The sequence below is a fragment of the Dipteris shenzhenensis genome, chromosome 8, assembly GCF_047967505.1.
Source record: "Dipteris shenzhenensis isolate YYH24624 ecotype China chromosome 8, Dip_SZ_1.0, whole genome shotgun sequence".
NCBI lineage: Eukaryota > Viridiplantae > Streptophyta > Polypodiopsida > Gleicheniales > Dipteridaceae > Dipteris > Dipteris shenzhenensis.
In genome coordinates this window covers 31,300,985-31,314,923 of record NC_141603.1, presented here as the reverse complement: position 1 = coordinate 31,314,923, position 13,939 = coordinate 31,300,985, and the positions used below count along the sequence as shown (strand labels likewise).

Genomic DNA, 13,939 nt, shown 5'->3' with positions numbered 1-13,939 from the left:
ACTATGGCAAATAAAAGAATGTCAAAAGCACACCCGCTCCATACTAGTGAGTTCAATTCCTTATAGCAACAAGCCAAAAAGGGCGTTACCAACATCGACTAAAAACAAAGAAACCGAATAGAGAAAAGCTTAGGTAAAAGAATTGATATAGGTCATTCAACAATCAAAGATAATCGCGATAGAGCACACAAGATCTAGAAAAGTAAAAAGCATACAAAAATACACGTAGAACCTAGAACAACCATGTAGAAATTCACAAATGAGAGAGAAATTCGAATGTTCCTCTGGTTTACTTCGAAGTTTACAAGCTTTGGAAATTGCATCAAGCTTCGAATCGCAGGTGGAAGTATGCAGTCTTTTGGCCATTGTTTTAAGCACTTTGTCCATGGCAGACTTCAGCTGCCTCGAATCTATCCATGGCTTCCCATTTCTCAACCTATGAGAGCTTGCAGCACATGGTGTTGGAATTGCGATGGCAAAACAATAGCGGCCTACATTCAACAATGGATGGTTGGACCCTCTAACGTTGGATGAAAATTAGGATTCTGCAATCTGCGACCATCTACTACGAACTCTGGAGCCCTCCTGACGACTTCATTGAATCGCCAATCGTGATACTTGTATGGACTCTGGAGCACAATGCAAATGAGCAGGTGCTGCGATGGAGGCAGGAGATGAGGCACGGCATTAGCAGCAGCAGTAGCACAGAGAAAGCTGAAAAGGAAACTTGAAAGTAGCAAAAACTTGAGTGACGGGTCCTCCTTAGTCCTTGGTTTGATGCTTGAGCCTTGAAAGTTGAGCTGACGAACCACGAACCAAGACTTGTCCACAGTCGAATCTCCAACTTGAGCTTAGAAACTTGAAAGGTCTTTCTTCTAAGATTGAAACTTGACGTAGACAACCTCATGAGTCATGAGTCACGAGTGAGTACTAAGGAATCACTACTCAGATTCCAGAACTTAGAAGCAAAGTCTAGTAGGCAATGGGCAACATTGGGCATAGAGAATCGATGTGACAACATGAGCAGACTCCACAGTCCACAATCCATAGTTTGAGAAAGAAGACATTGGAAAAAAGATCTAAAACTAGAACCACACATCCAATGAGTAATCAACGGTGATGATTGAAATTTGATCCATTTGATCAACGACTATAATGCAAGCCACATGGACAAATTTGTTTAAACTTTAATTAATATATATAATAAAAAATAAATAAATACAACCTTAAAACCTTTAATTTATAAAGACCTTAGGCAACATGAACCGGTATTCCAAAGACTATTTATTAATCTTAACCTTGATTTTCAAGGTTTATTTTTCAAATGTATTTGAAGTCAAGATTGCCATAAAAATTTATCCTTTTGATTAATTTTCTTCTCACCACTTAAGAGGGTTTTTTCCAAAAATTTCAGGTTCAAAATAGAGTAAAGGATGGTTTTATTCTAACAGTGTTTGAGGGAGATGGAATAAGCCAATCATGTAGCGATTGGTCCATGGAGTGGCATGGAGTGGGGACACTCCAAAGATCTCAGACTCACATCCTCTTCCCTCTAAAGTTCTGTTCTCTCTATCAGTTCTCTCGATGATGATGAACGTATGTACAGGAGGAGGCAGAGATCCCTTGTATACATCTGGGTTTCGTAGTGGAGATCTACACTCCGATTGGTTGCCACCCCATCTGCCCTGGCAATCGAGCCCTCACTTTCCGATGGCTTCCAAGGACAGTGGAGCGGTATTGGGCGAGTGTTCGCGTGTAGGTACTTCCCTCAGTCAATATATTTTTGCAACGTCCAGGTTTTTCTACCTCTTCACATGGGTTGTAAGGAGGGCTGACCTTGCTTTTTTTACCCGGGAAATGGCGACACCCATGCTTCGCAGATAGATCAGGGACCGAATGCTTATGGAAAGAGTATTTCACGGATCCCTTGCAAGAGAAAAACGTAAGCTTGCGATGAGTTTGAATTGAATCATTTGCACAGGTAAATCTTTAGATTGACCAACGAGTCTCTTGTGAATCTTACCAACAGGAAATCTCGAAATCTCCAGACTACAAACATAAAATTACTAAGGAGTCGCTATGGATAGACGGCTGGTACACTCTAGGTTGGGTTAAAGATATGCTAGAGAAAAAGCCCAAATCATCCTCTGGTCAGGCACAAGGCTGTGGCTTGGTGGAGGAGTGTGGCAAGGCTGGAGTGTGCGAGAAGAGTATCTGGGAAACACTCAGCTTAGAGGAGGCACTCACGTCTATGGAACAGATGCCCCAGCCGCCTTCCGCTCACAACCTTACATGCATCTTGCGTAAGTGCAGAACAAAGAAAAATGTAGCCTATACCAAGCGCTTGCATGCCTATCTGTGCAACAATGGGCTGGAGGATCATAGATCTCTTGGGAACTACCTCGTTCCAATGCTCGTGCAAGTTGGAAGCATGTGTGATGCTCAGGAAGTCTTTAACAAATTGGTTGATCGGAATGAGTATTCTTGGGCGTCTCTTATCCGGGGTTACACTGAATTTGGGGATTCAAAGCATGCTCTCAACCTGTACCAGAAAATGCAAGAGGATTCTGTACACCCTGGTAAGTATACCTTCACTGTTGTACTGAAGGCTTGTGCTAGGCTGAAAGATGCAGAAAGAGGCCGAGAAATACACACCGAGATAGCTCGAATGGGGCTGGAAAAAGATCTTGTAACTAGCAACACCTTGGTGGGTATGTATGCTAAATGTGGCTCGCTTGCAGAAGCACGAGAAACATTTGACAAGCTGTCAGTTCGAGATGAGGTATCGTGGAATGCATTAATTGCAGGATATGCCCGGCATGGGCTTGGTGAGGAAACACTTGACTGTCTCAAACAGATGCAAGTAGAGGGTCTCTTTCCAACTGCTGTAACATTTGTTTGCAGCTTGAAAGCTTGTGGCAGCATAAGAGCCATCGACAAGGGCCGAGAAATACACGCCGAGATAGCCAGGAAGGGGCTGGAAAGAGATCTTGTTATTGGCAACACCTTGGTGGATATGTATGGTAAATGTGCCTCACTTGCAGAAGCAGGGGAAGCTTTTGACAAACTGTCAGTTCGAGATGAGGTCTCATGGACTGCACTGATCACAGGGTATGCCGAGCATGGGCTTGGTGAGGAAGCGCTTAATTATCTTGAGCAGATGCAAGGGCAGGGTCTCTCTCCAGATGCTGTCACATTTGTTTGCAGTTTGAAAGCTTGTGGCAGCATAGGAGTCATAGAGAAGGGCCGAGAAATACATGCCGAGATAGCCAGAAAGGGGCTGGAAAGAGATGTAATTATTAACAACACCTTGGTGGATATGTATGCCAAATGTGGCTCACTTGCAGAAGCACGGAAAGTGTTTGACATGCTGCCAATTCGATATGAGGTTTCATGGAACACACTGATTGCAGGATATGCAGAGCATGGGCTTGGTGAGGAAGCGCTCAACTGTCTGAAACAGATGCAATTGGACGGTCTCTCTCCAGATGCTGTCACATTTGTTTGCAGCTTGAAAGCTTGTGGCAGCTTAAGAGCCATTGACAAGGGCCGAGAAATGCATGCTGAGTTAATCAGACAGGGCTTGGAAAGTGATCTCGTTGTTGGCAACACCTTGGTGGATATGTATGCCAAATGTGGCTCACTTCCAGAAGCACGAGAAGCTTTTGACAGGCTCCCAGTTCGGCAGGAGATCTCGTGGACTGCACTGATTGCAGGATATGCGGAACATGGACTTGGTGAGGAAGCACTTAACTGTCTCGAACAGATGCAAGTGGAGGGTATCTCTCCAGATGCTGTCACATTTTTGTGCAGCTTGAAATCTTGTGGCAGCATAGGAGCGATACACAAGGGCCGGAAATTGCACGCAGAGATAGCTAGAAAGGGGTTGGAACTAGACCTTGTTGTTGGCAACACCTTGGTGGACATGTATGCCAAATGTGGCTCGCTTGCAGAAGCACGAGAAGCATTTCACAAGCTGCCAGTTCGAAATGAGGTCTCTTGGAATGTACTGATTGCAGGGTATGCCGAACATGGTGAAAGCGAAATGGTTTTCAATATGCTTGAGAGAGTGAGAGGAGATGGCATGAATCCAAATGGGGTCACATTCTCTATCATTCTTACTGTATGTAGTCACACGGGTCTAGTGGATAAAGGCCAGAATTATTTTGAAGCCATGAGCAGAGACTATTGCTTCACTCCAGGCATTGAACACCACATCGGCATGGTTGATCTTTTTGGCCGTGCAGGCCAATTAGATGAGGCTATAGCGATGGTAAAGAAAATGCCTTTTCATCCTGATCTTGTGGCATGGCATACAGTCTTGGGTGCTTGTCGAAAATGGGGTAATGTAGAGCTTGGAAGACTGGCCTTTGAACATGCAGTGCAGGAGGATGAAAAGGATGCTGCATCTTATGTCTTGATGTCCAACATCTATGCAAATGCTCATAGAGAGGGAAAAGGAGATGGATCACATAGGGAGTGAAAGAGTAGGATAATTGGGCGAAATCACATGGGGAGAGATTGGCAAGGCAAGTGAGACTAAGATGTGTTGGAAGAGGAGAAGAGGAAGGGTGGAAATGACAAAACGTATGAACAAATGAAGGGAAACCAGCGTATGAGAAAGACAAGAGGAGGAAGAGGTAGGAGTGAATTGATATAATGACTGGAAGTGGAGGAGAGGGAAATTTGGGCAAAATCACATGGGGAGAGAAGGGTAAGGCAAGTTAGAAGAAAAATGTATTGGACGAGGAGAAGCGAAAGGTTGGAAATGCCAAACCTATGGACAAGTGGAAAGCTGGAATGCCAAAACCTATGGACAAGTGAAGGGCAATTGTTTGTGTTAAAGAGCGCGCGCGAGAGAGAGAGAGAGAGAGAGAGAGAGAGAGAGAGAGAGCACTTTCACCATCCTTATGACACTGCCCTCAAAGGTGTTCACCCCACCAAATTCCTTCACACCCTATATATGCATTGATTGGGCAACATCGCTACTTCATTGTATCTTTTGGCTCAAATATTTGAGTAGGTTATGAGCTTTGCACACATGATGTCTCGTTATCGAAGAGTGGGCTGTTGAAATGGTCACCTCCTATCTGTAAGCCCCCCATATGAGGAGAGCATTGGGGGGGGGGGGGTTGAAACTAGGCAGAAAAGATAAGGGAGGGGGCTGCCACATGAGCAGCACCTCACAGGGAAAGGACAGCCATAAGGGGCTGCCACATGGGCAGCACATGAGCTGTCATGTGGGCAGCACAGCAGCCTGTCAGAGACGCTTCAAAGGCTGCCTTTACGGGCTGGAACAGGCCCCGAATAGAGGCGCACAGGGTGCTGACATCAGCAAGTGTACGGAACAAGGTACAAGGGTGTGCAGACCCGGAACATGTGGCACAACTGTACGGAGCAGGGTATGATGCTGTAAGGGGCTGGATGAGGCCTGTTGGAGCAACAAAGGAGGCTGCCGAGGCAGGGACCTGCCTTTATATAGGCTGGGCCCTTGCCTTGATTGGAGGGCCAAGGCCCTAGAAGAGTGGGTCCAAGAGGCCCCGGTTTGTGAGCCCTAATGGGGCTGGACCAGCCACAGACTGGTCTGTGCAGGGGCAGGCTGGTCGGTTTTTGCCAGTGCCCTTGGGGGCCTATAAAAGGAGAGGCATTTGGCCTCATAACATATCATTTGGAGCAACACTTGAGCCAACAGATAAGAGCAGCATTAGACCTACCTTGGGCCTATATCCAGGAGGTGAAGGAGGTACAGAGAAGCTGCAAACTAAGTTGAGAAGGGCTGCCCACCTAGGCTGAGGTTCCGGACAGCAAGGTGGAAAGGATCACTCTAGACAGAGAGTCTACATTTGCTCGAGGTGGAGCCCGTGGGCTCAGAGATTAGAAGTGCCAGGCTTCTAGTAGGACCTTTTGGTATTGTATCCTGTCCTAGTTTCTGACGACGGAAATATAAAGTGTTGCGTCTATATTTGTTTCTGAGCATTGTCTATTTACTGGCTTGCACATCTTTGCACATTAAGTAAAGAAGTTTGTGATTCCACAACCCACACGCACACTGTGTGAGCTCCTGGGCATTACTATCAGTCTTACGCTGTGCGTACCCTTTGTTGGGTAATTTCTAACATGGGCTTGCTCCTTGCACAATTTCCAACATGAACCATATAAATTAAATGGTGCCCACATGCTACAATTTCTCATTGTCAAGTGTTCTATAAGCAAGACATTTTCTAAAGTATGTGGACTCAGAAATATTGCCAAGCACCCTTAAACACATGTGATGAAGCCTTGCGAAGTTTGCTAGCATCTATTGTCATGGCTTGCCCATGGGTGCCTTGTTTTTGTAAGCTACTACACAATGCAAATTCAGCCAAAAAGGGTTTGCTCTATTCTATTGTCATGTATTTTCTACATAGATAGCTATTGGAAAGAACACTTGGGTGTTTAGGAGCCATAATTTAAAATTTGCGTTGATGTCTTCTACAAGACAAAGGCTTAGATCCATGGGGCTAAGGTGGCATTCTCATGTCTCAACTTCAAATCACAAGGATTCATTGTGACATCAATGGGAGCTCAAGACCAATGATGTGAAAGTCAATCTAAGATTGAGTCAAGGAATATTTTTTATATGGCTTGGCTTCCAAATGGGATGAGCAACGTCACAACTATAGTTTTTATAGGGATGAGCAATGATGGTCCATCGCAACTACATTTTCCAAAAACATCACCATTCAACATAAGGGAGTTCATCTCATAAATTCAGATAAAGTAGTGGTTAAAAGATTTCTTAATCTCATAAATTCACATAAAGTAGTGGTTAAAAGATTACCCCTTGGATTCATATTATTGATATGTACAACCATTCAACATAAGGGATTTCTTAATCTCATAAATTCACATAAAGTAGGGGTTAAAAGATTAGCCCTTGAATTCACATTAGCTTCACCGTCTTCTATCTCAGCAGACAACGGGCAGAGATACGATTCCCTTGCAAATCAGTATAGCCCCGGGTGAGATACCACCATTTAGCCACCGTGGGAGGGCAGGTAAGACTCATAAGCAAAATGTTTATCTTTTGACAAGAGAAATAACTCATCTTTTGATCCATAATCGCTTCTAGGCATAGCAACCCATTTTGATCGATCTGATTCTTGCAAGGGATGGCATATTGTTGAAATTGAGAAGCTCACAACAATGCTGTGATTTTAGATGCTCATAACAATGCTCATATGAAGTTTGGGGAAAGGAATAGAGAAAGGGAGTTTCTTCCAACACAGGGGTCGAAGAGTAGGCACGGTAGCAAGCACAACGATATCGTTGTTGCCTGAGCAACGTGTTGGAGTTAGGGCAACCCAGACTTCGCTACCCACGGCTATCAAAGAGCAGCCGTATCTCTCGGATGACCATTGCTTCGGTAAAAGTCCCAATGATTTCCACTCTGCGTTGATGTCATCAAACCACATCAACTCGGAAAATGGACATGCAATTAACCCATAGAGTTGACCATCAACCACGGCAACCCTTGGCAGATCAGTTCTCTTAGCCATCTCCTCGGGCCATATCTCGGGCACCACCCTCCAGTCGCTTCTCCTCGGATCCCACACCTCTGCCGAGCTTTCCTGCCAATCGCTTCCGTCGACTCCTCCTATCACCCAAAAGCATCCCTTCCACACCACTCCGGTAGTCCCTGCGCGCGCCTCGTTCATGTCCGGCAGCATCTCCCATTGCCTCGTCCTCACGTTGTACCTTTCCGCGCTTTTCAAAGTCTCTACACTTTGTCCTAGCCACCCACCAGCAACGTATACATAGCCCTCGAGTGTCGCACAAGCAAATACAGTTCGGTCTACACTCATGCAAGGCGGGGATGGGGACCATTTCCCAGCCACTACGTCAAAGCAAAGAAATTCAGGCCACGTAGCGCGCCGTGAACCAAAACGTGTGTACCTGCCGCTACTCCTTGGACGACGTCAAAAGCATCGTATGGTTGTATACGCACTGGTGCAAAGGGTAAATTGTGGCAACAAAGGAATAGAGGATCTACCAGCAACCAGTCTAACTTTGCGCGGGAACCATCGGAAACTAAAACCAAGATCCAGTGCTTTGAATACCCATGCTACTTCTCACAACCTCAACACTGGATGGATTGAGAGCGTCCCTCCAAGCACGGGAGACACAACGAGCCACACCATGTAGAGATAGAGGTATTAATCTAGCTAAGCACAACATGGCAAGCTCGTTTGGCAGACCCGGTACTAAAATCCCGGATTCAAGCTGCAAGCGAAGATTGGACCAGCTGGGTTTGTCCATTGGCTTGACTGCAATATTGTTACATATTATTATCTCGCTTTTCCTCTGAACGTAAGAAGAGCACGCTTCTACCGTTTGCAGAGTATCGCTGCCGTGTGTATTATTCGTCCAGTCGAATGTCATGGATTGATCGGAAAATTCAAAAGCCTGCAGTTGATCCGAAATCAACAAAACGAGCGGGCGTAGAAATAATTACGGACAGGCACAAGCTGCATGACTACAAAGCAGCACAGCCGAGACGAACTCTTGAGCTCGCCTAAGGATAACTCTTGAGCGAATTCTTGCTGCGACTTCGACTCTCTTGAAGATCTAGCCTGGGGATAAATCAAGGGGTATTAAACGAAAGTAACCTAAAAACCGGCCAAAAAGCATGAATAAGCTAAAGTTTCGGAAAGCAAAGACATGCACAAAAACCATCCAATCGGCCCTTAGGACTTTTCGCCTGGCTAAAGATTTCAAAACCTTTTTACTTTTACATCTATAACAACTCTTTCATGTGTAACCTGTTAAAATTAAGAAGTATCTTGCTTCATAAACTACACCACCCATGGCTCTGGGATCTCTAACTTTTGTACCTACATGAATTGAAATCTCTCAAGACACTTTTATATCTCATTCTTTGGAATCATGTGTCTTATTACTTTGTATTATGCTAGATGTTGAAGCACGTTATTGCTTTGGCTCTTCCTCTAGATGTCACTCCCAAATTCCATCTCTATCATATATGTCGTACCGTCATCTTGACCCACCTTTCGTGTTCAGTTTGAATGACTAGTATCCCAATTGTATTAAGCTAATTTTTTCCCAATTGTGAAAGTAAAAGCCTCATCATACTACTCAAACTATCTATAAACCTCAGCATAATCATTGATGTTTGATGATAATAACTAGAAAACTTTGCTACATAAGCCTTAATGGCAGCTAACCAGTATTCTAACATTTAAAATGATAGTTTAGGCATTGGGCATTGATGTTGTGTATGCTTCTAAAAAAATTAGGGTACATGCCAGCGGCATTCCTATGTAAAACACCCTTACATCATGTGCATTTAGCAAAAAGTGCTTTAATCATCCCATTATGTATGCATATTTTATGTACCTCCACAAGAAAATTAAACTCTTCTATTCAACTCATGTGATATCTTATATATTGCTTGGTGAACTCCATAGTGGTTCACGGAGCTCCATATTTCTAATACAGTGTGAGATGTCTAAAAAAGGAACCCTTAGAGGGACATGCACATATAATGCAAAATGTATTATATAAAGTTCCCTCAACACTCCTCAAAAGAGCATGATTGTACAAGGCAAGATGTATTACAAGAAACCCTTGTAATAGATCATACTCTATAGCAAATTTAAAGAGAGACTATAGTCTAAGAAATGCAATAAAGTCTAAAGGAAAAAACACTACAATGTGTGGAGGCCTCAAGTCCTCAATCGTTACCCTTGATACCCTCTTTGTTCCTTGATCAAGGTTTTGGATTTAGCCTTGAAAGTCATTGAACCCTAAGGTTCAACAATAGTAGTCCCTCTCCCATATATAAGATTGACCTACAATCCTATGATTGACCTGCTTTAGCACATTGACTAGCTATTTATAGGCTAATTATATAATTTGTATAGCCACACCCCTAGGTGGGTGGAGGTTGGGTGTTAGTCCTTTTCCATGCTCTAGCCCTATACTAGCTCATATTTCCAGTGCTATATGGTGGCCTAGATGGCTTCCTTCTATGCTCGTTTGAGTGGCCATTGATGTGTTCGCCTAGGTTACTACCCCAAAACAAACATAAGAAGGATTACATCATGCTACCCATGTGGCAATTGGATTACTACCCACATGGCATAGCTCCATTTCATCCCCCTACCCTATAGACTCTCCTCTCTAGTAATCTCCATCTCCTTATTGGGTCCTTACCTCTTTGCTCCTCCATCATCCTTTTATGTTCCATCCTCCTCCTGCTCCTATCATCACTGTAGCATCAGAGGCTTCCCTATGAGCGATACATTTATGAGGATATGGTTACCACATGGATAGCATGGAGTACCAAACCATTATGCCTAGTATATGGACATGCCTTTAGGGACGTCTAGTTTTGGAAGATGATCAGCCAAGGGCAAGATTACCACCTTTGGACCAAGCATCAAACAAATGAGGATGGCCATGCTTTGATCATCTTGGGGAAGTAAATATGTTGCATGACAGGGCCATGTGTTTTTCCATATCTAGGGGTTGGCCCTCTCAGTTAATCATCCTTATAAGGGCTAGATCAACCCATTTATAGGGCCAATCAATCATCATTTGGACAAGAAGAGAGGACTTAGACTTCCTCTATAAAAGGGAAACCTTGGCCTTACTCTCCCATCCACCACATCAGCCATTGAATGTTTGGAGGCAAATTGAAAGGAGGAAGGAGTCTAGCAAGTGTGGGAGTAGAGTAGATTCTCAATTTGCTCCTAGATAGTAGCCTAGTCCTATAGGTTGTAATCCTCTCCTCCTTCCTCTCATATATTGTTGTTGACCTGCATCCTCCTCATCCTTCCTCTCTAACTCCCTCTCCTTTCATGCCCCCTCCCTCTCCTCCCTTGTGTTATACTGCTACCACTCCTTCTACTTCTCCTCCTACTTTCCCTGTTGTTGCTGCTACTCCATCTCTTGCCCTCCTCTTGCCCTTGCTACTCCCTCCTCATTTTCCTCTCTTCCTTTCTCTTTATTCTACTGCCTTGCTTTCCCTCCTTCTCCTCTTATTCCATCCTCTTTGCTACTCTCGACATGCACTTGTCATCACTTTACTATAGGCTTTGATCCTTGGCATACACATAGTTCTTCCCTCACATGACTTGGTTCATAGTTTGATACATTGAGCTCGCATAAGCCCTCAGCATCAACTCTAGCATAAGCCCCATAGTGGCAGCTCTTTTATAGTGTTCTTAGGGGGGATAGACACTCTTGCTGATACATGGGTAGGCCTCTTGTATAGAGCACCAAACGGCCCCTAGCATGGAGGTATCCACATCATACAGCTGATGATACACCAGTCATGACTTCGGACGATATTCATGAACAGAAAGAGAACTTACTATGACCATTCATTGACACAGGATATGTACCAGTTTATGATACAGACTCGAGCCTCATTGGCCTTGAGAGATCAGATGCAGATGTTCCACATGCTAGCATGGATAAGTCCACAGTTTTTGATCATGCACATTTGATGGTAAGCCCTCAACGTGAGGCACACTTCTCGGTAAGCCCTCTGCATTGAGGATTTCAATGATGTACGACCATCACATTCATGCATGGATCCAACTCCAATTACTATCACATGAGATGCAGATACTCATCAGGAGTTCACCATTTATCATGCAATTATTCAGTAGGCAAGTCCTCAGTACGAGGCACTCACATCTCCAGTTGCATGTGGAGATACATGCCACAGTGCATCCAACTCCGGTGATTCCATTTCAGAATCCATCATTGATGCTTTCACCTTTGACATGGAGCATATCACATCCTTGGAAACAGTTTCCATGAGCTCTACAAATGATCAATAGATTAGTCTTCAAAACATTCCAGCAAGCTCAGTCGTGCCACATTGCACTGCCCTTGGATCCAGTTATCAGTAGCTCTGATTGGCAGATCATTAGTCCTACCCTAGTGTAGTGGACATCATCTAGATCAACCATAGTGCAACCTGGGGAGACTCAATGTTTCAGCATGCACTTATGATTGTCGTATACAGTCCATACTTGATGCAAATTAGTGGTCCGATCGACAGCTTCATATCAGCCTTGACATCAGCATTCGACACCGCATATGCCTCAGGGACATCTTATTTTTCCTTGATTGTATTTTAGGCTTCTAGGCCTTCACACTATCAGCTCCACCTTGAGCCTATGATAGATGCTACATCCCATGCCGATGGATGTGACGTAGTCATGCACACAACACACAACACACAACCTTTGAACAGCTCATGACAATTGAGCATATAGGTTGCAACACCTTGTCAGTTTTATGGGCCTCTTCATCAATAGAGTAGTATATCATACCTACACCTTCGGCCCCATATTTTCAGCCCCTAGATCACTCTGTCCACACTGACTATGCGGTCTTCTTCAACCCCACATCATTTGACAAAGATTATAGTTCTACTATGGCATACTTCCGCCATTGCTATCAAATCTTTTGGGTTTGTGACACCCTCGTATGTCACAACCTATCGGACTCCTTCTTCATAGCTACATAGACTAGCCCCACATTTGGATGCCTCTACTACAGAGTAGCTGCACAGTGTACGATGACACATGACATGTTCAGCTTTGACATGTTCAACATGCAACCATACACACAGTTCTCCATGCAATCATCTTTCGATCGACCAGTCTTTGATCCAGGTGGACTTTACTTTTTGCATATTTCCTTCCTCTTCCCTTTAGCATATCTTTTGGGTTTTATTCACTCTGATTCTTTCCAATTTTCTTTTCAATTTTGATTGCTATCATATGCACCAAACAAAATCCGCAAAAGGTCTTGTACATGCACCCTCTACTTACCCAGTACAATTTAAGAAGGGATGTTAAGGATGGTGTAAGTTGCACCATCTAGATAGGGTATTAGGGGCAAACACTAGCCTTAACCCTAACCCTTTAGACGGGTACCCATGTATATATTCATGTTTATGTTCAATATAAGATAGTGTACAAGTAGCTATATCATGTGCACTCCTCTCTCTCTCTCTCTCTCTCTCTCTCTCTCTCTCTTCTCTCTCTCTCTCTCTCTCTCTCTCTCTCTCTCCCTGCCTCCCTCCCTCTCTCTCTCTCTCTCTCTCTCTCTCTCTCTCTCTCTCCCCCCCCCCCCCCCCTCTTTATCAATTAAATCCCTTACTACTTACTTTAAGCTCCTGTAGAGCCAAGATTGAGGGTTTTTTCTCAATATAAGTTTACTTGGGTCAACGTGCTTGGGTGTAGCTAATCGCATAACTAATTTCGGGGCCATTTTGGGGTAGCGACATGACGCACTCCTAGGTGATTTTAAATTTTGCACGTATCCGTGCTCTCGCTGAATTTTTTTTTCGATGTATGATGCCACACTGGTGTAATAATGAGACAAAATATATTTATTTATAGCACTGCAGATCTCGACACATGACAACTCGGCACTACATCGTGCATCTCTGCATTGTTTCATGCAACGCAGTCTCTGGCCTAACCACCTATCATCGCGTAGCCTTTTGCCACAGCTTTGCCACTTGTCATTAGGGACCGCACCCATGCAAATCAATAAAATTCAAGGTTGCGCTGGTTCTTGGCGTAATAATGAGATGCAATCTATCATTCTGAACACCGTTGCAGCGCAGTCTCTCGCCTGACCACCTGTCATCGTGCAACCTTTTGTTGCAGCTTTGCCACCTAGTTGCCACTGGGCAGTGCACCCATGCAAATCATAGGTTGTCTTTGAGAAACCACAACAATGGTTTTTGGCATAATAATGAGACAATATATCATTTTGAACATCTCAGCTCAGGCTCTGGCATGATGACCTATCATCGCCCAAAATTTAAGGTTGTCTTGGAGCGGCCACCGTGCGGACTCTTGGAGTTATAGCTCCGTTACCTATTTTTACATATTACAAGAGGAGA

General features: G+C 44.2%; 2 protein-coding genes across 3 annotated transcripts; one reads left to right on the top strand and one right to left on the bottom strand.

Annotated features, from left to right (window-relative positions):
* The first annotated feature begins 1,477 nt into the window (after positions 1 to 1,477).
* LOC147899382 (pentatricopeptide repeat-containing protein At4g13650-like) lies at positions 1,478 to 5,899 on the top strand. 2 transcript variants are annotated; one of them, XM_087378557.1, is made up of 3 exons: positions 1,478 to 1,755; positions 1,881 to 1,942; positions 2,030 to 5,899. In XM_087378557.1, the coding sequence occupies exon 3, from the start codon at positions 2,120 to 2,122 to the stop codon at positions 4,481 to 4,483; it is 2,364 nt and encodes a 787-aa protein (XP_087234683.1). In that variant the 5' UTR covers positions 1,478 to 1,755; positions 1,881 to 1,942; positions 2,030 to 2,119; the 3' UTR covers positions 4,484 to 5,899. The 2 variants fall into 2 exon arrangements, with proteins under 2 accessions (XP_087234683.1, XP_087234682.1); XM_087378556.1 differs by having other exon boundaries at positions 1,478 to 1,759.
* A 1,297-nt stretch (positions 5,900 to 7,196) lies between these two features.
* LOC147899381 (F-box/kelch-repeat protein At1g16250-like) lies at positions 7,197 to 8,421 on the bottom strand. The gene is made up of 3 exons (XM_087377715.1): positions 8,100 to 8,421; positions 7,936 to 7,986; positions 7,197 to 7,834 (listed from the first exon to the last, which is right to left on the bottom strand). The coding sequence occupies exons 1-3, from the start codon at positions 8,419 to 8,421 to the stop codon at positions 7,197 to 7,199; spliced, it is 1,011 nt and encodes a 336-aa protein (XP_087233841.1).
* Between the last annotated feature and the right edge of the window lie 5,518 nt (positions 8,422 to 13,939).

Bases quoted from the DNA above. Each gene is read 5' to 3' on its own strand.
- LOC147899382 (XM_087378556.1), top strand. From the start codon at position 1,585: ATGATGATGAACGTATGTACAGGAGGAGGCAGAGATCCCTTGTATACA. The intron at 1,760-1,880 runs GTACTTCCCTCA...CATGCTTCGCAG, and splicing joins GGGCGAGTGTTCGCGTGTAG to ATAGATCAGGGACCGAATGC. The intron at 1,943-2,029 runs GTAAGCTTGCGA...TCTTACCAACAG, and splicing joins ATCCCTTGCAAGAGAAAAAC to GAAATCTCGAAATCTCCAGA.
- LOC147899381 (XM_087377715.1), bottom strand. From the start codon at position 8,421: ATGACATTCGACTGGACGAATAATACACACGGCAGCGATACTCTGCAA. The intron at 7,987-8,099 runs GTATTCAAAGCA...CCTTTGCACCAG, and splicing joins GGTTGTGAGAAGTAGCATGG to TGCGTATACAACCATACGAT. The intron at 7,835-7,935 runs GTACACACGTTT...GCATGAGTGTAG, and splicing joins CGTCCAAGGAGTAGCGGCAG to ACCGAACTGTATTTGCTTGT.